A 25,089-nucleotide genomic window follows, 5' to 3' on the forward strand; every position below is an offset into this window, starting at 1 on the left:
CTCTAACAAGCTCTTCATTTTAAAAAAGTGTTCTTTTTTTTTTTATACTTTCCTTTCTCTTTCCTCCACAGTTGCTCTAGGTTAGATATTACATCCACATACCTGAACTAGTTCAGGAATGCCTCAAAGATCTCCCTTTTATCCCTCCACCCTTTCAACCTACCTTCTTTCATTACTACCCGTGAACTGAAAGCTGTCAGGTGCACTGTGCTAGCTTTTGCAAATGCTCTGAGCAGGACTGATAGGTATAATCTCTGAACTCAAAGTTCTGTGAAAAAGACACAGTCAAATAATCAACCAAACAATAAATAAGTTATAATGTTCCAAACACTTCTCTGGGTACAAATAGCAAAGGACACCAATCTATACTGGCACTTGCACTAAAAGCTGAAGCATACATATAAGTTAATATTTAAAGTAAAAGTTAAAGTATCTGTGGAAGCAGAAATAGAAGAAATTCAAACAGGATTCTTACTTGTTTCAAGTCCCATTATTTCACTCACCCAGAGAGAAAAGGTTTTACTATGTAGTCCAGGCCTCCAAGTGAACTTACAGTAATTTTCCTGCCTCGGCATCCTGAGTAGCATATATATTTTTATAGTCCGGATATTTTCATATACTAATTTGCTATCTGGGTCATTAATTACTGTCAATTAAGAAAAGTCTCTTTTAGTTGGGAGTGGTATTGTATGCCTCGAATCCCAGTGCTTGGGAGGCAGAGGCAGGTGGATCTCTGAGTTCAAGGCCATTCTGGTTTACACAGCTAGTTCTAGGACAGCCTGGGCTACAAAGAGAAATCCTGTCTCCAAAAAACCCTAACAAATAAAAGTTAATTTTCTAAAGATTAATTTTTTATTATTTTAAATTATGTGTATGTGTGTGAGTTCATGTGTGGGTATGTGTACAAGTGCCAGTGTCTGCAAAAGCCAGCCAGAGGCATTAGAGCTGGAACAGTGTTAAGCCATCTGACATGGGTGCTTGGAATCAAACTCTGGTCCTTTGGGAGAACAAGTGCTCTTACCCACTGAGCCACCTCTCCAGAGATTATAATACATTTTATTATAATATTGCCTTAATTTTAAGATAAAACTCAGGCTCATAGTTGTACATTGGCTTCCCAAATGCTTCTTTTTTTAATTTTAATTTAATTTTATTTTTAATTACACTTTATTTCTTAAAAGTAACAATCATAGTACACCTGGTGCTATACTTTAGTATAAGGTGGTATCCAGTAATACTGATGGATATTATAAAGCTGACAAAATGATAATAATGGAAATTATATTCTAACATTACACAGACCCATAATATGAAAGCATAAGTATAAAATTATGGTATTTATCTAAATATGCTATACTAATCATTATAATAATATGTATATAGGTAGTTCTTTTGATTTGGGGTTATGATAGCTTCAGTAACTTTTTCACTCATTATGTCAATAAATTCAGGGTGTGGTGTCACACGTCTTTAATCCTAGCACTTGGGAGGCAGAGGCAGATGGATCTCTGTGAGTTCGAGGCCAGCCTGGTCTACAAAGAAACTCCAGGACAGACAGATAGCCAGAAAGCCAGGGCTATTTCACAGAGAAACTTTGTCTTGGAAAACCAATAAAACCAAACCAACAAATAACAAAACAAAACACCAATAATCTTAGTTCTAGGTTATAGAAATATAATATTAAAGTCATTGTCCTCATGACCATGATATTCTACTGTGTGTATGTGGAGAGTTGGTATAGCCGTATCCACCAGGAGGGAGTCAAATAAGCAAATAGTGGAACTGATCATTCTGGGAAAGGAAAAACCAGTTTTTTCCCAAGGGAGTGACTCCAGGGTACACCAAACACACTCCAGGATCAAGACAGCCTCCATGCTCAGCAGCAGCTGGCTAACGACTGGACTCCACACTTTTCTTTGTGTGTGTGTTTTATTTTTTTTTGGTTTTGTTTTATTGTAACAGGGTTTCTCTTGTGTTGCCCTGGCTGTCCTAGAATTTTCTTTATAGACCAGGCTTGCCTCTGCCTCCCAAGCACTGAGATTAAAGGCGGGGTCACCATGCCCCATTTAGCCTTTTTTTTTGAGTGAAAGAACATGAAGCTGGTTGGATAAGAAGGTGGAGAGGATCTGTGAGGAGTTAAGGAAGAAAAAACAGGATTAAAAAATTAAACAAAAATTATAACAATTAAAAATTACACAAAATAAAAATTAAACAAAAAGTTATAAATTATAACTCTGTACACTGATAAGTGCTATAAAGAAAATAATACTGGGGTAAGGAGATGACTTAGTAGGCAGTGTCTGACATGTAAACATGACGACACATGTCTAGATCCCCAGAACCCTGGAAAGCCAGAAGCTTGCCAGTGAGCTAGCTAGGTATACACAGCAGCGAACCAAGAGACCCTGTCTCAACCAAGGTGGAAGATGAGGACTGACAATCTGAGGTTGTTTTTGACTTCTATGTGCATGTGGTAGGTACTGGCAACGTGCACACACCACACACATTTAAAAAGGCAACACAGGGCAAAGTGAGAGTGTTCCTGGGTTCTTTAGCTAGAATGATCGGGAAAGATCTCACTGTGAAACTGTCACATAAGTGTGAGAACAGATTAGTGAGAATGAAGAAGCTTGAAGAAAAAAATGCAGACAAAAACACCTCAGTATGCAGCGCCTCAGATACGGGGCTAATTTTGATTTGGTGGAAGGTTTTGGTAGTGAAAGCAGGTTGGTAATGAGGAAGATGATGGGAGAAGTGATCAAAGAGGTAAGCAGAAAGGTGATCAAGGCCATGAGGGCACTGGGGTGGAGGCTTACTCTGTTCGCAGAGAAGCTCCTGCTATCCTATCTGGATCATGCTGCTTACGGTGGTGAAACGAGCTGGCGCGGAACCATTGATACTACTCTATTCTCTCTCTCTGTCATGAGGAGCACACCTGAAACAGAGTTGTGGTGGAATATGACACTCAGCAGAATTTGTAACACTATTATATTTTGATCTGAAACAATGAATATAATTTCTGTGTTGTTTAGTTTTTGTCAACTTGATATAAGCTTGGGTCATCTGGGAAGAAGGATCATCAACTAGGAAAATGCCTCCATCAGACTGGCCTGGAGACATGTCTGTGGGCAATTTTCTTGAGTAATTGATGTGGCAGGGCCCAGCTTACTATGGATACTGTCAAACCTGGGTAGGTTGGTCTTGGGTTGTATCAAACAAAAGAGAGAGAGAGAGAGAGAGAGAGAGAGAGAGAGAGAGAGAGCTGAGAAAGCCATGAGGACAGGCCACTAAGTAGAATTCCTACATGGTTCTTGCCTCTGCGTCTGCTTGAGTTCCTGGCCTGGTTTCCGTAAATGATGGACTATAATAGGTTAATGTAAGCCAAATAAACCCTTTTTTTCCTTCACATTGCTTTTAATCAGTGACAAAAGGCAAACTATGGCAATTCCATAGGACCCATGAGTTATATTATAAACCCCACTTTTATTAAAATAATAAAACCTTTTTGTTATTGTTCCATAGTTATTTTAAAAATTAATTTTTATATAATATTTAGTTTATAGTTCTTTTGAAAGTCTCTCACATACTAATTTTATTTTAAAATTAAAATAAAAATAGATTTGAAATAAAAACTAGATCAAGTACAGGCTTTAAGACCCATTTATTTGAGAAACTATTGTACTCAAGTTTCAAGACATGACCTGCTGTCCATTACACTAATAGTATTTCAAAGGAAACTGACTTAAACAGTACTTCTTCTTCCTCTTTTTGGGGTTCAGGAAATGAAAGATAGCCTAGAGAGTCCGACTAAGTATTTTACAATTATCTCAACTTGATCTTCATCAAACTTCTAAAAAGATGATTCAGCTACCTTGGAAGCAGAGTATCAGCAAGTGGCCGCAACAAGGAGACAGAGGAAATGAGAGAGGCTCCTCTCAACACTTTAGACCAATGCTTGCAGCACTTTTGATTTTTAGGGGTGAATACAGGCAGCTAAGTGGAAATTATTTTTAACCATTTTCCATCAATCTTTCTTAGGTAGAAATAATTTATAGAACAGATGGCTTGGACTGGGTTATATCAGAACTTTTGATACAGTGGCATAATATTTTTAAGAGAGACTTTACTAGATTGAATGGCTAATTTGTTCAAAAAGTATAGTCTATACAAAAATTCTACTGCTATCATCTTGAGCTTTGAAAAACCTTCACTTCACAAAACAATGCTATACTTAACGTAGATCCAGGGACATTAACTTCACATTCTGAGAAAATAAAATGTTTAAAAATAATTTACAAAGCCACTACTATTTAAAATACAAAGTCAGAACTAAAATTAGTTTTTATAAAAACTGATATAAATGCCTTTTCCCCCCACCAAGTTTAAAACATAGAGCCAGAGTCATAAATAATTCTAGCTTGCCGGAGGCATGGCTATTTCTTTATACTGACTGTCGACTATCTAATTTAGTTAAAGGTATTAAACTCATGTTGAGGTCAACAAGCTTTACTTCCTCCAATATTACATTGCAACCAGTGCTCATTAATGTGTCTACTGAATAGATTAACACACCTGAAGATATATGTACAAAGGACAGGGGGGACAACCTAATGAAATCCAATTGTTCATTTGTAACAGGACATGTTCTAGGCCTCAACTTATTACCACTAATGTGGAATTTATTAAATTCAGGAGAAAAAATACCAATACAGAAAGTGATTTTTTTTATTAAGAACTGGTGTAAGACAACTGTTTTCTATGATTAAGTTTAAACATTTAAACCATTAAAAAGAAAATAATTTTAATTAAACTAAAATATAAGGTTGCTATTGAGAAAACTATTACTAGAATGCTTGAGGAGCACATTAACAGGAAGTGTCAAAGAAAATAAGGAAAAGGGGAAATCAGTATAAGGAAAAAAAGTGGTTTTGTTTTTGATTTCTATGAAAAGAAGGATTAGAGTAGCAATACTGAATTATGAGATCATATCTATATCTTCTTTCTGTTGGATTTTAAGACAGACAAATTAAAATTGCCTTAAGTAGAAAAGCTAAGTTAGGCTGGGTGTTTCCTCACCAATACTTATTTTAACAGTAAAACTACACCCACATACTTGCATTTAAAAAAAAAAATTAAAAGGAACTGGGAAGATGGTTCAGGAGGTAAAGGGACCTGCTGCCAAGGCTGACAACTTGACACTCTGAGTTTAACCTCGAGGATCCATATGGACGAGGAAAAGAACTAACACCCACACATTGTCCACCGACTTCCACATACATGCACTGTGGCATACATGCAATCAAGTGCTCAAACACACACACACCAAACTGACAAATATAAAACATCACTTTACTAAAACCCAGAATAGGCCAGAAAGATAGCTCAGGAGGCTCCTGTTGCGGAGCCTGACAGCCTGAGCTGCACCACTGGAACCAACAGGCTGCAGGGTGAGGGCTTCCTCTCAATGACCTCTGAATGTGTGCCATGACGCCTACACCCACACACCCTGCACAAAATCAATTCTAAAATGCAATAAAAATCCCCAAAGGCACAATATTAATTCTACCTGACAATATCTACAAATTAAATAGATCCTACCAAAATCTCAGCAATATGACAGAGGGAGTAAAGATGACCAAAGCATGCCACAGGAATGCATGAAAATGTGAAGATTAAACTACTTACTTTGTACTTGCTAATTAAAAAAGAAAAATTCCAATATATTTGGGATGAATGGAAAACCCATTCTAAAACTTTTATATGGAGTCTTTAAGAAATGTTCAAAACCCACCAATTGCACAGGCTCTAAGATTAACAATCAATAAATGAGACCTCATGAAACTGAAAAGCTTCTGTAAAGCAAAGGACACTGTCATCAGAACAAAACAACAGCCTACAGACTGGGAAAGGATCTTCACCAACCCTATATCTGACAGAGGGTTAATATCCAGAATATATAAAGAACTCAAGAAGTTAAACAGCAACAAACCAAGTAATCCAATTAAAAAAATGGGGTACAGAGCTAAACAGAGAATTCTCAATAGAAGAATATCGAATGGCAGAGAAACACAAGTGGGTTACATAGTAATGGGAAGAGGGACTGCCTCTGACATAATCTGATTGGCCTGCTCTTTGATCACTTCCCCCTGGGGGGGAGCAGCCTTACCAGGCCACAGTAGAGGACAATGCAGCCACTTTTGATGAGAACTGATAGACTAAGATCAGAAAGAAGGAGAGGAGGACCTCCCCTATCAGTGGACTTGGGGAGTGGCATGCATGCAGAAAGGGGAGGGAGGGTGGGATTGGCAGGGGAGGAGGGAGGGGCTTATGGGGGGATACAAAATGAATAAAGTGTAATTAATAAAAAATAAATAAAAGATTTAAAAAAAAAAAAAAAAAAGAAATGTTCAACGTCCTTAGTCATCAGAGAAATACAAATCAAAACGGCTCTGCGATTTCACCTTACACTCGTCAAAATGGCTAAGATCAAAAACTCAAGTGACCACACATGCTGGAGAGGATGTGGAGAAAAGGGAACCTTCCTGCATTGCTAGTGGGAATGTAAACTTGTACAATCACTTTGGAAATCAATCTGGCGCTTTCTCAGACAATTAGGAATAGGGCTACCTCAAGATCCAGCTATACCACTGCTAGGCATATATTCAAAATATTCAACAAGGACATTTGTTCAACCATGTTCATAGCAGCTTTATTTACAATAGCCAGAATTTGGAAACAACCCAGATGTCCCTCAACGGAGGGATGGATACAGAAATTGTGGTACATTTACACAATGGAATGCTACTCAGCAATTAAAAACAAGGAAGTAATGGAATTTGCAGGCAAATGGTGGGAACTAGAAAAGATCATCTTGAGTGAGGTATCTCAGAAGCAGAAAGGCATACTTACCACTTATAAGTGGGTATTAGACCTATAATATAGAATAAACATACCAAAATCTGTACACCTAAAGAAGCTAAGCAAGGAGGATGACCCTGGGTAAGATGATCAATCCTCACTCAGAAAGGCAAACAGGATGGACATCAGAAGAGGGAGAAAACAGGGAAGAGGACAGGAGTCTATCACAGAGGGCCTCTGAAAGACTCTACCCAGCAGGGTATCAAGGCAGATGCTGAGACTCATAGCCAAACTTTGGGCAGAGTGCAGGGAATCTTATGAAAGAAAGGGGAGATAGAAAGACCTGGAGGGGACTGGAGCTCCACAAGGAGAGCCAAAGAACCAAGAAATCTGGGCCCAGGGGTCTTTTCTGTGACTGATACTACAACCAAGGCCCATGCATGGAGATAACCTAGAACCCCTGCACAGATGTAGCCCATGGCAGCTCAGTGTTCAAGTATGTTACCTAGTAAGGGGAACAGGGGCTGTCTCTGACATGAACTCAGTGGCTGGCTCTTTGATCACCTCCCCCTGAGTGGAAGCAGCCTTGTCAGGCCACAGAGGAAGACAATGCAGCCAGTCCTGATGAGACCTGATAGGCTAGGATCAGAAGGAAGGAAAAGAAGACCTCCCCTATCAGTGGACTTGAGGAGGGACATGGGAGGAGATGGGGGGATTGGGAAGGGACAAGAGAGGGGGCTTTAGCTGGGATACAAAGTGAATAAACTGCAATTAATAAAAAAAAATAAAAAAATTAATGTTTAAAGCCAAAACAATCTTGAAAAAAAAAAAAGGCTGGAGGAGTCATAGTTCCTAAGTCCAAACTTAGAATGCAATAGCCATTAAAACAGTGTGGAACTGGTGTAAGGACAGACATTTATACGAGTGAACTAGAATAGAGCAGCTTCTCTACAAAGGTCGATGAAAAGACTGGGCATTTACATGCAACTCTGAATCTTACTCCATACGCTACAAGTAGCTCAGTGTGAATAGAAAACGTAAATGCTAAGAGCTAAAGCTCTAAAGCTCTCAGAAAAAAAAATAAACATCTCTATATAGTGGATTTGGCAATGGGTTCTTGGATTGATATTAAGAGCAGAGGCAAAAAAGAAAAATTAAAATTTGAGTCCATAAATATTGATCAATTGTATACTGGATAAGGGACTAATATCTACAATGTATAAAGAACTCCTATAGTGACATAAGAAAAATATAAAAAAATATGTAAAGGACTTGGGAAGACATTTCTCCAAAGTAGATAAACAAGTAGTCAGTATACACATGAGAAGATGCTCACTATCACCAGCTGTTACAGATATGTGAATTAAAACTGAAGGGAGTAGCCACTTTGGGAGGAGGTGGTGAGGAGAGACAAAAAGACTATGAGTGTGTTGATGCACAGGGAATTCAAGAAAAGCCTGAGATAGATAGATAAATTCTGACTCAAAGGAAACAAACAAAATAACTACTGTGCACCTATTAGGATGTCTACAGTTTTTTCTAACAAGTGTTGATGGTGTGGAAAGGTTGGGACCAATGTGCATATCTGACATGGATGTATATTAGTGCAGCTGATATTGAACATCTTCAGATAGTTCATATTATAGTATGCACAGAACCCACGAATGTTATTCCAAGGTATACAATCAAAAGAATTAAAAAACAGCATATAAACAATATGCCAATGTTCACTGCAGTATTCAAATAGCAAGAGGTGGAAGCAACTCAAATGTCTAGTAACAGATTCATACATAAACAAATGTAGTACAAACATACAATTAGATATCTGGCCACATGAGAGAGTGAAATTCTAATATGTGCTACAACATGCGTGAAGCCATTAAAATCTGGCTAACAGGACAGCACCAAAGACAAATAGTGTCTGACTCTACTTAGTATACTTCTAGAGGCGGCAAATTACAGAAGCAGAAAGGAAGTTGGCGGAGCGGGGACAAGGAGAGAGGGGGGAAGATATGAGTGAGGGAAAACAAACTGAGGAGTAAGGTTATCTGCAGAGTGGAGAAAGTGTATGTCAAGGGCCACCAGCCCTAAGAAGAAACCAAGGGATATACAAATGGAAAGACATCTTGTGTTTATGGAGCCAAAGAACCGGTACTGTCAAAATGTCAGTATTATTCAAAAACAGTATCGATTTTACTAATCCTTACCAATATTCCAGTCCTTTATTTAGAAATAGAAAAGTTAATCCTGTAATTCATACAGAACTATCAATAATCTTAATAGCCAAAGCACTGCTGAGAATGAAAAACTGTTGAGGTTTCACACTCTTTGACTTGAAACTATATTGCAGAACTACAAGTACTTCTGAAACCCTGATCTTGAATTTCAGGTTTTCCTATACTCTCAGTCAAAACATCCTTCTGACAGCAGGAGTGAGTGGTAGCCGCACAAACAATGCTCAAGCAACAGATATCAGCTGGGTGTCCTCCAGTCAATTCTATCTGGAGCTAGTGTGAAGTAACACATTTCAACACTGCTATTTACTCTAAGCCAATCACAAGCCTGTTGTGTTAGTTATGTTTCTGACACTAACTATAAATTTGGGGTCTTAAAGTCTTATTCTTTGCAGTCAACAAATGTGCTTACCTGACCACAAAATACAGAGAGATATATTCAGCGGTTTATTACAGGATATAAAAACCATAGAAAAAAAGAGATACTGTACTACAGTGGTTCTCAACCTTAGTTAAATCCAGTCAAGCTGACAAATGTGCAGGGTAAGAAACGAAGGGATGTGCCCCACATCCCTTCCATGCTGGTTCTGGCAATGTCATTCTCCAGGAACCCTTGTGTGTTTGGCATTCCTGAAACTCTGAACATTGTCTTCTGGGTTCATATGGACACTTCCTGGCACAGCCATGACTAAAGCACAGAATGTCACTGGACTAAGAATATGACTAATGTTAAGGGTGGAATGGGGGAAACTCAGCAGAGCCAGTCTACTGACTTCTCTTGGTTTTTGTGTGAAAAGGTCCTTTCCCATGGGTATGGGTCGAGAGCTTTTCTGAAATGGGGGTTCTATGATTTACCTGTAGTCAAGAGAATTGACTTATGGCTGATTAGTATCTATGGCCTGCCTTGGGTAAAAACAAGGTAAAAGTCAGAGAAAAAAATTTTTTCCCTTCTGAAGTCTGTTTCTGATGCTTCTTGTCTTACTGACAATATAATAATTCAGGAAGTAACAAGAGAGTTCTGAGTCAGAATTCATGGATAAAAATTAAGGCATATACACAGATACACATACACCCCACCATATAGTTACAGGATAGTAGTGTCATAAAAATAGATATGAACACCAAGGTAATAGAATAGAAAATGTGTAAATAAGTATAAATGGCTCAGTATGGATCCCGATAATATATGTGAGAAAAGATAATCTCTTCAATAAGCAAAATGAGAAACCTAGCTTTCCACATGCAAACTAATCAAATGAAACTTGTATTTTACACTATTCACAAAAACCAATTCAAAAATGAATAGAAGACCTAAACATAAGTTCTAAAAAGACATACAGGGATATCTACTTGACACTGGCTTTAGCAATAGTTTTTGTTTGTCTGTCATATCAAACAAATACCTATACTACAAAACCAAAATTAACAAAGCAAAAAGGTAAAAAACCCAACCTACCAACCTGGAAGTAAAAAGCCAAACAGTTTGCAAACCATACATCTGATAAAGGGTTAATAACAGAATTATAAAGAACACTTTCAACTCAATAAGCAGAAAAACCAACACACAGTAAAAAATGGGCAAAGGACCAGAACATATATTTCTCTTAAGAGAAGTTATACCAAAGAGGTGTGCGGAAAGCTAAGTAGTCGGAATCAGGGAAGTTATTCGGAGAGTGTGAGATTGAAACCACTACAAGATGTGCTGGATGGCTAGTATAAAAAAGAGGTAAGTGTTGCTGAGAGTGCAGAGAAATGGGAATGCTCGTCCATCATTGGTACAATGTGTGGATAGAGCTAGTATGAAAAACAGTGTAGAGATTGATAAAAGAAAAAAAGAACTGCATACGAACTACCATTCATCTCTATTCACAGTATATACTGTAAAGAGATTAAATCACCACTTGTTCTATTTTCTTTTCTGTTGCTGTGATAAAACACTCTGACCTAAAGCAACTTAGAGAAGAAAAGGATTTATTTTAGTCTACAGCTTACAATCTATCACTGAAGGAAAAAAGGGCATAATCAAGTATGAACTACTAACAGCAAAGAGAATATACAGCAGGAACCCTGCTGGCTCACTTGAGAGCTCACTTTAAGTGAGTTTTCATATTCAGCCACACCCACCTGCCTAGGGACAGTGCCTCCCAGAGTGGGCGGAGCCCTCCTATATCAGTCAATAATGAGAGGCTATCTCTTCTAAAGACATGTTATAGGCTAATCTCATCTAGACAATTCCTCAATGGAGCCTTTCTTCTCAGGTGACTACAGGCTGTGTCAAGTCGACAAAGTGAACTAGGCTATGACCTTATGAAGCTATCTGCATTTCCAGATTTCTTGAAGAATAGTCATAACTAGGAAAATGAAAACATTTGTAGTCATAAGTAGGAAAATGAAACATTTGTAGATCTGTGATGGCTAGCTTTAACCATCAACTTGACACAACCAAGAATTACCAGGAAAGTCTCAATGAACAACCTGTGGGCATGTCTGTGGGGAATTGTCTTAATTAAATAAAGTGATGGAATGTTCAGCCCACTGTGACTGTTTTTGGTTTGGTTTTGATTTTTTTGTTGATTTGGTATGTGTCATCACTCCCTAGACAGGGGTTCCTGAAATATGTAACTCTGGAGATATTAAGCCAAGCAGAAACAAGCAAATGGGTGAGCATGTACACATTCATTGCTCTCTGTGATTAGCTCCTGTGATTAGCTATTTGAAGTTCCTGCCTTGACTTCCCCACAATGACGGACTGTAACTTGGAATTGTGAACTAAAACAGGCCCTTTCCCCCCTGATTTTCATCACAACAGAAATGAAACCAGGACAGCATCCATTCATGATTAATGGATAAAGAAAATGCACTGTGTGTGATGAAATATTGATTAGCTTAAAAAAAAGAAGATTCTGACATTTGCTATAACATGAAAGAACCTGAAGGAGATTATGCTAAGTGAAGTATGCCAAACAGAGAAAACATATGGGTTCATTTATATGCAGAATTAAAAAAAATCAAATACAGAAAAATATAATAAAAGCCAGGTTTGTTTTGGTATATACCTGTAACCTACCACTCAAAAGACTGGACAAGAGGATCATGATTTCAGGGACTGTTTGGACTGCACAGCAAAACGATCTACAAGCAAGCAGGCAAGCAAGCAAACAAACAAAAAAAAAAAACAAACAGAAAAAAAAAGAGACACATATAGTAATTAAGTTGCTGAAGTCAGGGAGGAAAACAGGAAGAAAAAGGCCTAAGGATGTAAAGTAGTAGGTAGATAGGTTAGCAAACCTAGGACTCTAGTGAACAAGAGGATTGGTTCAATAGCGAGATTTTTGTGTTTAAAGACATTTTAGCTGCCATTATCACTGCCATATTACATAACTATGTAATGGATGAGGAATATATTAATTTGTCTCATCTCAGAAATAATTTATCACTATATGTCTTTTCTAAACATAATGCTGTAAACCTCAAACATACAAAATAAAATTCATTAAACATCAAAATAAGCTAAAGAGATAGCTTTGTGTTTAAGAGCACTCACTGGTGTTCCAGAGGGCCTGAGTTCGGTTCTCAGCACCAACAATGGGCAGTTCACAAGGGGCTCTAACTCCAGTTCCAGAGAGGTCTGATACCCTCTTCTGGGCTCTTCAGTACACGCACACATGGGCACATACTCACACAAACACACATTTAAAAATAAAGCGTAACCAAAAATAACAGAAAAGACTGTAACCTATAATCACATCATTGTTTTCCTTATTAAAGGAAAGACAACTTAATATACAGCAATCCTGGTTTTGAAGATGGCATTGGTCAAAGAAACAAGCCCTTCAACTCCCTCAATAGGGCTTGATCAATTGGATGTTAGTATTTTATGTATTAATTTTCTTAACTAATAAGATTTAACTGAAAATACTTTTTTCCCCCTCAGCACTTACTTTTTTGGTCAGAGAATCATCAGAATCAGAAGGCATTCTTGTTGATACATGAAATATTACTTCCACTGTAGAGGTAGCAAAATATGGAGTGGTCAGTCCAGTGCTTTTGTTCTTCTGTAGTCCCCCCATGAAGCCACAATGATTTGTGAGGTTTATCTGGAAGCAATGAAGAACTACATCAGCATAATCAACAGGAACACAGACAACTCAGAAACATTGCTCAAGAAAAAATTTACTTTACAAACACATTAGGAATAAGTTTTTTTTTTCATTCTACTCTATGACAGTGGCCTTGCTAAGCCATCATCAGAGAAGCTTCCACCTGTAGCATATGGGAGTAGATACAGAGAGCCACAGCCAGACAATGTGTGGAGAGTGAGAGACATTGGACACTTAAGTAGACTGTCTACATCAAATCCCTCAAAGCTCAGTGAGTCCCACAGAAGAGGAGGCAGGAAGAGTGAAAGAGTCAGAGGGGATAGAGGACACCGAGAAAACATGGTTTTCTAGATCAATAACACTGACCCACATATCAACTCACAGAGACTGAGGCAGCATGCACAGCGCCTGCATGAGATGATGCCCTAGAGCTGAAAGGAGAAGTGGATACATATCCCCATCCCTAACTTACAATCAATCTCCAATTGATAATCACTTGCAAATTAAAATTTAGTTTCCTCCAAGAAAGTATCACTGGGAAACAAACTACTCTTTAAAAAAAAATTTTTTTTTTTTATTAATTACACTTTATTTACTTTGTATCCCCGTGTAGTTCCCTCCCTCCTCCCCTCCCAAACCCTTCCTTCCTTTTCCTTCTCCACCCATGCTCCTCCCCAAGTCCACTGATAGGAGAGGTCTTCTTTTCCTTCCTTCTGATCCTAGTCTGTTAGGTCTCATCAGGAGTAGCTGCATTGTCTTCCTCTGTGGCCTGATAAGACTGCTCCCTGCTCAGGGGGAGGTGATCAGAGAACAGGCCAATCAGATCATGTCAGGGACAGTCCCTGTTCCCATTACTAGGGAACCCACTAGGAGACTGAACTTTCATGGGCTACACCTATGCAGGGGTTCTGGGTTATCTCCATGCATGGTACTTGGTTGGAGTATCAGTCTCAGGGAAGACCCCTGTGCTCAGATGTTTTGGTCCTGTTACTCTCCTTGTGGGGCTTCTGTCCTCTCCAGATCTTACTATTTCCCATTTCTTTCATAAGATTCCATGCACTCTGCCCAACAGTTGGCCATAAGTCTCAGCATCTGTTTCGATACCCTGCAGGGCAGAGCCTTTCAGAGGCCCTCTGTGGCAGGCTCCTGACTTGTTCCCTCTTTTCTCCTTCTGATGTCCATCCTCTTTGCCTCTCTGGATGGGGACTGAACATTTCAGCCAGAGTCCTCCCTCTTGATTAGTTTCTTTAGATGTACAGATTTTAGTAGGTTTACCCTATATTGTATGTCTATATGAGTGAGTATATACCATGTGTGTCTTTCTGCTGCTGGGATAGCTCACTCAGGATGATCTTTTCCAGTTCCCACCATTTGCCTGCAAATTCCATAATTTCTTTGTTTTTTATTGCTGAGTAGTATTCCATTGTGTAGATGTACCATACTTTCTCGTGAAGAAGGGGGAGGGAAGGTAGGATTAGGAGCGGAAGAGAGAAGGGTTTATGGGGGGATACAAAGTGAATAAAGTGTAATTAATAAAAGTTAAAAAATGGGGAACAGAGCTAAACAGAGAATTCTCGATAGAGGAATATCGAATGGCAGAGAAACACTTAAAGAAATGCTCAACCTCATGAGCCATCAGGGAAATGCAAATCAAAACAACCCTGAGATTTCACCTTACACTCATCAGAATGGCTAAGATCAAATACTCAAGTGACAGCACATGCTGGAGAGGATGTGGAGAAAGGGGAACCCTCCTCCACTGCTGGTGGGAATGTAAACTTGTACAACCACTCTGGAAAGCAATCTGGCACTTTCTCAGACAATTAGGAATAGTGCTCTTCAAGATCCAGCTATACCACTCCTAGGCATATATCCAAAAGAGGCTCAAGTACATAATAAGGACATTTGCTCAACCATGTTTGTAGCAGCTTTATTTGTAATAGCCAGAAGCTGGAAACAACCAAAATGGCCCTCAACTGAGGAATGGATACAGAAACAAAGTACTCTTAAGGGGAGACTGTATGGCCAGCAGTAGATGGACGACAAACTCAAAAACATCTTTGGAGAGTCTTTGCCTCATAATGTCATATCAGGACTTCTCCATTTTTCCCTTAAAGTGTTTTATATGCATATATATGTGTGTGTGTGTATATATGTATGCATTTTCCCTCTCCCATTTTACTCTACAGGTCCTCTGGGCTCACGCACTCGCATACGCACACTCACACAGACACTCATAAACACATTATGGCTTACAGTTCAGTGTTTTTGTGGGATTCCTGTGTGTGTGAATGAGTGGGTTTTCTGTTTCTTGTGCTGTCTTTTAGGCTCTTTCCCTCCTGTTTGCTTGTTTGTTTTGTCTTATTCTGATATTTGTTTTATTGTGTTACATTTTGTTATTATCCCCTAGACATCTGTTTTTAAAGAGAGAAAGAAAGGGGGTAGATCTGGGTGGGAGGAGACATGAGGAGGAACTGGGAGGTGAAACCATAAGCAGGATATATTATGTGAAAGAAAAAAAAACTATTTTCAATGAAAGGGGAAAAGGAGTGTCTTTTCTATGCTATCAGCCAATATTAAATCGGCATCATAGCTGGCTCTCTATATCTGTGGAATCCACATCTACAGTTTCAATCAACTCTCAATTGAAAATATTCAGAAAAAAAAAGCTTGTACCAACCAGGTACACACTTTTATTTGTTATTAATATTTTGTAACTAATACATTATAACAACTATTTTATTTTGTTTGAAACAGGGTCTTACATAGCCCAGGCTGACCTTGAATTTCTCATCTCCTGTCTCCACCTTTCAAGTGCTGGCTGGGATCACAGGCATGTGCTACCACCCACAGGCCTGATACAACAACTACTTACATAATATTTACATGTTATTGGGTATTATAAGTAATTAATATATTATTCAGAAAAATGTGCATTACACTGTCATTTTACAAAAAGGATCTGAGTACTGTGAATTCTGTTATCTGAAGGGGGTTCTGGAACCAATTCCACAAACAATCTGAGGTAACTTTATTAGGGTGATTTGTTCACCACAGTGGTTTTTGTTTGTTGTTGTTTTAACAGGATTTAAAGGGCTCTAATTAGTAGGAGCTAATTAAGAAAGAGATCAACTGCTGTCTACTGTGAACCTTATGTTAGATAACTAGGTATTAACAGTGAACTGGAAAGGCTTTGGGACACTAAGGTCAGAGTAAAAACCAAATCTGAAATGATTTGGGGGAAACAATGTCAACTCAGAACAATCAATCAGATATCTCATATTTATTCACAAAACTGGTTTCCGGTAAGCACCTGCACGCACTTACCAGGCCAAGGTTACCTGATATGGCTGGTTGAAGAATTTAACAAGGCTGGAGTTAGAGGGATCACAGCAAAGACCAAGGCTGTAACATTTTTTTTTTAATTTTAAAAAATGTACTTATTCATTCATTTTGCAACCTGATCATAGCACTCCCTCTCCTCCCAGTCTCCCCTCTCCTCCTCAGAGAAGGGGGAGGGCCCTATGCATACCAACCCACCCTGGCACATTAAGCTGCTGCAGGACTAGATGCATCCTTTCTCACTGAGGCCAGACAAGGAAGCCTAGTTAGGGGAAAGGGATGGAAAGGGAGGCATCAGAGTCAGAGAGGGGCCCCACTCCAGTTGCTGGAGATCCACAAGAAGAGCAAGCCATGCATCTGTTACATATGTGTAGAGGGCCTAGGACCATGCTCTTTGGTTGGTGGCTCCATCTCTGTGAGTGCCCATGGGCCCAAGTTAGTTGACTCTGTAGATCTTCTTGTGAAGTACTTGACCCCTCCAGCTCCCTCAATCATTCTTCCTAACTCTCCCATGGAACTCCCTGAGCTCTGGCTATATTTGGCAGTGGTCTCTGCATCTGTTTCCACCAGCTGCTGGCCGAAGCCTCTCAGAGGACTGTTAAACTAGGCTCCTGTCTACAAGCAGAGCAGAGTAACATCAGTAGTGTCAGGGAGTGGTTCTCTTCCAGGGACGGGTCTCAATAGGGCGAGTCTTTGGTTGGCCATTCCCTTAGTCTTTGCTCCATCTTTGTCTCTACACACCTTGTAGGCAGGACAAATTTTGGGTCAAAGGTTTTACGGGTGGGTTGGTGTCCTTATCCCTCCACTGAAAGTCCTGCCTGGCTATAGGTGGCCACTTCAGGCTCCATATCCCCCACTGCTAGGAGTCTCAGGTAGGGTGGCCCCCAGAGGTTTCCTGGGGCCTCCCCTATCCTAAGTCTCTGGCATGTCCCACAGATGGGCCCCACCCCTGATTTCTGTTCTCTCACCTGGCCCTCTCCTTTTTGCTCTTCCTACTTCTCATCCTCACCTTTCCCCATCACTTCTCCTACCCAGTTCCTTCCCTTCACCCACCCCTAATGTCTATTTTATTTCCCCTTCTCAGTGAGATTCAAGCATCCTACCTTGAGTCCTCTTTGTTTCTTAGCTTCTTTGGGCCTGTGGACTGTAGCATGGTTTTCCTGTACTTTATGGCTAATATCTGCTTGTAAGTGAGTACATGTGTGTCTTTCTGAGCCTAGGTTACCTCACTCAGGATGATATTTTCTAGTTCCTTCCATTTGCCTGAAAATTGCATGATGCCTTGTTTTTTTTTAATAGGTAAGTAGCATTCCATTGTATAAATGTTGCACATTTTCCTTTTCCATTCTTCAGCTGAGGAACATATAGGTTGTTTCCAGTTCCTGGCTATTACAAATAAAATTGCTGTTGGGGGTTGGTCTGATGTTTGTATTTTGATGTTAATTATTGGTCCTCAAGATCTGGTTATTGCCTGGATATATCTATTTTTGTTGGGTAACCTGCCTAAGACATTATACCTTATTGGTTGATTAAAAGGCCTAAAACCCAGGCAGGTTAGAATGGGGTAGGTGTGGCTAAGGTTCCTGGGCTGTGGGAACAGGAGAATCATGGGGAACAGACAGGAAGAGAGGAGAAAAGAGGATGCCATGATGAGTTAGTGTGGAGAAGAAAGAAACCACATGGGCCAGAAAAAAGGACTCCAAGGATGGTCTGGATGAAGAAAAAAAAAAAAAACCCACCAAATATAGGGAAGTATTCATAAGATCATGGATGGAAGGTAACCTACATGAGGATGGTTAGGGAGGAAAGCACTGGATGGGGGTTGGGAGGTGGATGGTGAGGTTATTGAGATAGCATAGGCAGAAATATCTGTCCAGCGCAAAGTAAATAGGCAATTATAAAATTTAATAGGTGTCTGTGTCTCATTAATTATTGATAGAGGGGTAAATAATACCGCCATTACAATTATAGGGCTAATGATAAACATTATTTAGTCCAACACCATTTAATTTATAACAACAAATGGTATCCAACTAATTTTATGTATCCACACCCTTAAAATCATACCTTATTATAGTGTGGGGGTTGGTAATAAGCGCCCAGCGAAGAGAACCCAAATGTAAAACCTAAAAACTCTCAAGTCAAATACTGTCTCACAAGATAATGCCTTTTCTATTGCTCAGGGTAACTGGCTTGTCTCTTTAAATGAAAGGCCCTCTTGCAGGAGACAGGCAGTGGCTTGGCCTAAAACAAGAGGTGCCCAGGAGAGCAGAGGAGGATATTTAGGTCTACACAACCTTGTTTTGATTAACATGATAATGACTGTATGTTCAATAGTAATGGTAACTTATATTGTCGGTCAATCTCACTACATAGGAGTAGCTCTGAAATTGACTGAGACACGGATGTCTATGCATAGCCAATTATTCTTGTTGGCTACAAAATACCCTTGACATACACATGCCATCCTTTTGTAAGACATTAATAAAGATTTACAGATGTCTTTCTTCTGCTCATACAAAGAGGAGAGAACCATCCTTAATTGATCTGGGTATCCTGAACACCTCATACATTTATAATTTGAGGGCTGTATAATGCTTGTGAGAAATTATGTATTTTCATAACAAGAGAACTGGACACCCGTGATGCTGGATCAAACCTAACAGAATTCATCCTTCCAACATGCTGGGACACTGACACATCTGTTCCAGCAACCTGCATGCTCCAGCATTCTGCTTGTTCCTGCTTCAACCACCTCAGATACTGTTCGTCAAAGCCTGCTCCAAAAACAACTTCAAAGAAAGCTACTGACCTCAATTGGTCCAGCATTTCAGGCTGTTCCAAACAGGACTTCTACAGATGCCTCGAATTTTTCAACATTTAGATATTGGACCACAAATGTTAATGCTAGCTTATTTAACAAATTTTCCCAACTTCTTTTGGGCCCCCAAATAGGATTTCTTTGTCCCTAAATCAGCTAGAAGAAACCTACAATAATGATGTCTCGTTTTTCTTAAGGGTGTTGGAAAGGTTTTTGTTTTCTGGAGCTATGAATGTTTATTGTCATTGGGAGTTGATTATAAGTTAGTAATGGTCTTATTCAGAGAGAAAATGAGGTTAGACTCAGGATTTCTCTATTTTATCTACCTTTCTTTCTTAGAGAAGGAAAAAAGGAAAGAAAGGGGACTATTAAGAAGAGAATGATAAAACAAAAGGTAGATTACTGAATCTACTCCTTAACTTAAGGCTTTATTTGCTATTCTCAAACAAGGTTATTTTTAACTCATTTGGCACAGAATTTTATATAATGATGTAAAAAATAAGTAATTTTGATACACTGGTATAAATTTTGGTATATTGATGCAAGTTTAAGGTTTACTTCCAATAATTTTAAAACTGCTATTACAAACTGTTTAGGAAATTAGGTAATGCAAGTTAATTGTTAATTAACGCATAGTCATGTCAGTTATCAAACATATATATTTAACAGATTTAACAGATAGATATGATTCTATAGATGGATAGATAATATAAAAATAAGTCTTCCAAAACCTCAGAGACCTACAAAACATGGATTTAAAAATGTTTTTTATTACCTTAAGGATTCTTTGATAATGAGATATGTCATCTCCTGGTAGCACCTAGCCTACCTCAAAAAAAAAAAAATGATGAGCATCGAAGGACCTCCATATGGAGATGGCTTGAAAGATGGCAAACCAGCCACATGGGCAAAGAAAATGCCCTCACTTTTTGACAAACAGAATTCTGCCTAAAATGAGCAAGCTTAAATGCAGGCCAAGTTGACTGCCAAACTCTGCCAAAACAGGGTAAGCAAATCCTAAATAGTTCCTGCTTCACATATATGTCTGTCAAATATACTGGGCCAAAAGGCTGAAGATGATGCTCCAACAATATAGAGTTTTGGGTGGCTGTTCAAGTAGCAAACTATCTCTGTAACTTTTTTTTTTTAAGCTGCTAGCATGAAGTTCCTTACTTACTCAGGTAATTAATTTTATTTCTTCTCAAGTCTCTGATGGGGTTGAAGACCAGATAGTCATAGTTTTACAATTAGCTCAGTTGCTTAGGAATTAAAAAAGATATTTTAGGTTATCTAGATGTTTTTAGATTGATAGATTCAAACTATAATAAATAACTTAGGTACAAAACCTTAAACCCTCATAGATAGGATATTTTCTTCAAGATTGCAAATACATTTAGACTAAACTACACACACACACACACACACACACACACTGTTGTGTGTGTATATATATATTCTGTTGATTATTGGTTTTTATAACTATTGGTGTTTCATAATTATTCTTACTGTACAAAAATTGCCTTTTTACTTAGACAGAAAAGGGGAATTGTTGAGGGTTGATCTGATGCTTGTGTTTTGATGCTAATTACTGGCCCTCAAGATCTGGTTACTGCCTGGATACACCTATCCATGTGTAAACCTGCTTAAGACATTATTCCTGATTATTTGAATAAAAGGCCTAAAACCTGGGCAGGGTGGAATGAGGTTGGCGTGGGTAAGGTTCCCAGGCTTTGGGAACAGGAGAATCACAGAAAACAGACAGATGGGAAGAGAGGAGGAATGGTAAATGCCATGATGGGTTAGCGTGGAAAAGGAACCACATGGGCCGGGAAGAAGGACTCCAAGGATGGCATGAATTAAAAAAAAAAAAAAAAAAACCAAACGTCAAATATAAGCAATATATTCATAAGATTATGGATGGAAGGTAACCCAGATGAGGATGGTTAAGGAGGGTGGCACTGGATGGGGGCTGGGAGGTGGATGGTGAGGTCACTGAGACAGTGTAGGTAGCAATATCTACCTGCCCAGGCCAAGGTAAATAGGCAATTATAATATTGAACATGTGTCTGTGTCTTATTAATTCTGATAGTGGGTTAAACATAAAAATTATAGGGCTAATGATAAACATTATTTAGTTCAACACCACTTAATTTACAACAACAAGCTGCTATGAACATAGCTGAACAAATGTCCTTGTGGTATGGTGGAGCATCTTTTGGGTATATGCCAGCAGTGCTGCTAGGTCTTTCCAATTTTCTGAGGACCTGTCAGATTGATTTCCAAAGTGGCTATATAAGTTTGCACTCCCAGCAATGGAGGAGGGTTCCTCTTTCTCCACAACCTCACCAGCCTGTGCCGTCATTTGAGTTTTTGATCTTAGCCATTTGATGGGTGTGAGGTGGAATATCAGAATTGTTTTGATGTGCATTTCCTTGATGACTAAGATCACTGAACATTTCTTTAAGTGTTTCTTAGCCATCAAAGATTCTGCTGTTGAGAATTCTTGATTTAGCACTGTACCCCATTTTTTAAAAAACTTTTAACTATTTATTTAGTTGTTCACTTTACATCTCAATCATAGTCCCCAACCTCCTCTCGTCCTAGTCCCACCCTTCCTCCCTTTCCCCCTCTTCCCTTCTTTCAGGAAAATGGGCCCCCACTAACCCACCCCAGCAGTTTAAGTTCCATCAGGACTGAGCACATGCCCATCCAAGGTGGTCTGCTTAGGCAGCCCCACAAGGGGGAAGTGATTGAAAAGCATGCTACAGAGTCTGTCAGAAACAGCCCCTGCTCCCTTTCTTAGGGGACCCATAAGAAGACCAAGTTGTCCTTCCGGTATATATGTGTAGAGGGCCTAGATACAGTCCATGCATGGTCCTTGGCTGGTACTTCAGTCTCCACAGGTCCCCCTGAGCCCAGGTTAGTTGGCTCTGTTGATCTTCTTATGAAGCTCCTGTCCCCTCTGGGTCCTATCCATCCTTCCCTCAACTCTTCCACAAGGCTCCCTGAGCTCCACCCAAACTTTGGCTGTGAGTCTCAGTATCTATTTCAATCCTTTGCTGGATGGAGCCTCTTAGAAGACAGCTATGGTAGGCACCTGTCTACAAACATAGCAGAGTGTCTTCTCTCCAGCCTCTGTATCCCATTTTTTAATTGGGTTATTTGGTTCGTTGGTGTCTAGTTTCTTGAGTTCTTTATATATTTTGGATGTCTGCCCTCTGTTAGATGTGGAGTTGGTGAAGATCTTTTCCCAGTCTGTAGGCTGCCATTTTGTTCTGTTGACAATGTTTTCTGCCTTACAGAAGCTTTTCAGTTTTATGAGGTCACATTTGTTAATTGCTGATTAACTTAGTGCCTGAGCTCTTGGCGTTCTGTTTAAGAACTTGTTTCCTGTGCCAATGAGTTCAAGGCTATTCCCCAATTCCTCTTCTATTAGATTTAACCTATCTCATTTTTTTTTTTTTACTTACTTGGACTTAAGTTTTGTGCAGGGTGATAAATATGGATCTATCTGCATTCTTCTACATGCAGATATCCAGTTAGACCAGCACCATTTGTTAAAGATGCTTTCTTTTCTCCATAGTATGGCTTTGGCTTCCTTGTCAAAAATGAAGTGATTGTAGGTGTGTGAGTTTTTGTTTTTGTTTTTTAATATCTTTACCAGAAACAGAATATAGTGGCAATTGCCAGGATACAATGATGTTTGCAAGCTATGCAGGATGCACAAGTTTAATGTCTAAGACCAACTGTCCTGTCAAGCTTCCATGGTTCCTTTACGTCTAAGGGAACATACAGGGAAACACAAAATAGCCTGAACCCTTCTATGTCTAAGGGAGTGCCTTGGTTTCTTAGGAACCATAGACCCTAACCTGAAAAACCTATGATACAGGCCTCTCATCACCCTCTGCAGCTTCCTAGTCAGTACCCATTACAGCCTGGGCTAAAAAATTGTAAAAAAAAGAAGTCACAAAATTTAACTGCACTTTAACGACATTTAAAAACTATCACTTGATCTGTATGAAGATCTGCAAAGACTTTAGGTCATGATACAATATACAATAGATATGAATATCAGGGTTGTAGCAGTGGATGATTGCTTGGACCTATCTGATGCACAGACGCTAAGAAATTGTTCTAGAAAGAGATGAAAGTATTGGCTCTCTCGGCCTTCTCAGACACTATCTGATACTCCCTCAATGTGCTGAGCTTCTCATTACTGCCTTGTGAATATAGATGGAAGGCTAGGTTTCCTATCTGACCTTTGACATATATATACAGCTTTTTTAGGGGCTCCCTTTCTGGGTCTTTGGTTTTTGTTTGCCTATGCAGTTTTAGCTTACTGGCTTCTTCAGCTGATGAACAGTGCATGCCCAACCAAGAAGCAGACAGCAATGAATGCTGTGCTCGGCTTGCCTTCTGCTCTTACTCAGTCTGGGACCCCAACCCATGGAATGATAACACCCAAACTTAAGAGTGGCGTTTTCCACCTCAATTAATCTAACTTAAAAGGTCCCATGTCCAGAGATTTGTTTCCACGGTGATTCTAAATCCCATCAGGTTAACAAACAAAATTAAGTACCATGGCACTTTTTATGGCTATTTTTGCTTGGATGGATATACATTTATTTATTGATTTATTCACTTACGGACACACATACAGGTTGTTTTTCTATTTTGTTATTATGCGCCAATGAACACAGATGTATTAAGTTTTTATAAAAGCTTAAGCTTTTGTTTTCTCTGGGCATACACAGAGTAGAACTATTTTGTTATATAGTATCTAGCTTTAGGTCAACCCAACACAAGCTAAAGCTGAAAGAAGGGAACCTTGATTGAGAAAATCCCACCATAAGATCTGGCTGCAGGGCATTTTCTTAATTAGTGATTGATGGGCGAGGGCCCAGCCAGGTTTGGGTGGTGCCATCCTTGGGCTTGGTAGTCTTCAGTTCTACAGGAAAGCATGCTGAGCAAGCCATGATAAGCAAGCCAGTAAGCAGCCTCTCTGCCCAGTGGCCTCTACATCAGCTTCTACCTCCAGGTTCCTGCCCTGTTTTGAGTTCTGTCCTGAATTTCTTCAGTGATAAACAGGGATGCGGAAGTATAAGCTAAATAGACCTTTTCCTCCCCAAGTTGCTTTTGTCGTGGTGTTTCATCACAGCAATAGTAACCCATATTGGACATATGCCATAGGACACCCTGGACATATGATACCTCTATGTTTAACTACCCAGTCAACTACATTACAGCATGTTATGCCTCTTCTAGCAGAATATGAGAGTTCAGACTGCCCTAAATCCTAGCTAAAGTTACTATTGGACGTTTTTTATTTTAACTACCCTGCTGGATATGAGGAGATACTCATTGTAGTTTTCTTCTTTATTTCTCTGATGGCTAATGATGACAAGAGTCTTTTCATGTATTTATTGAGCATTTACCTATCTTTAGAGCAATATTTATTATGTTCCTATGGCCATTTTTTTTTAAATTGGAGGATTTCATACATAACTACAATTGCATTACTTTATATAGTGGTATTTGCACTGTTTTCACCTCCCTCCCAACTCCTTGCGTCCCCTCAACAATGTCTTTTCAAATCCATGATTGCGTCTTTGTTTTTGTTATACCAACTCCAGTTAGTGTTGCCCGTTTGCATGCGTTTTGGAATGACCATTAAGCACTGTGGTCCTATTCAAGAAAAAACAAAACAAAACAAAACAAAAACAAAAACAAAAGC

At 39.2% G+C, this 25,089-nt stretch overlaps 1 protein-coding gene across 3 annotated transcripts in view; it reads right to left on the reverse strand.

Annotated features, from left to right (window-relative positions):
- The window catches only part of Ralgapa1 (Ral GTPase activating protein catalytic subunit alpha 1), a 230,518-nt gene that overhangs the window by 39,152 nt on the left and 166,277 nt on the right, over nucleotides 1-25,089 (reverse strand). For all 3 annotated transcript variants that reach the window (XM_055608685.1, XM_055608684.1, XM_055608686.1), the window contains one exon: nucleotides 13,034-13,189. In XM_055608685.1, the coding sequence (XP_055464660.1) occupies nucleotides 13,034-13,189 (156 nt within the window). The remainder of the gene's footprint in view (nucleotides 1-13,033; nucleotides 13,190-25,089) is intronic.

This window comes from Psammomys obesus, unplaced genomic scaffold (assembly GCF_907164565.1).
Source record: "Psammomys obesus unplaced genomic scaffold, mPsaObe1.curated_primary_1811, whole genome shotgun sequence".
Classification (NCBI taxonomy): domain Eukaryota; kingdom Metazoa; phylum Chordata; class Mammalia; order Rodentia; family Muridae; genus Psammomys; species Psammomys obesus.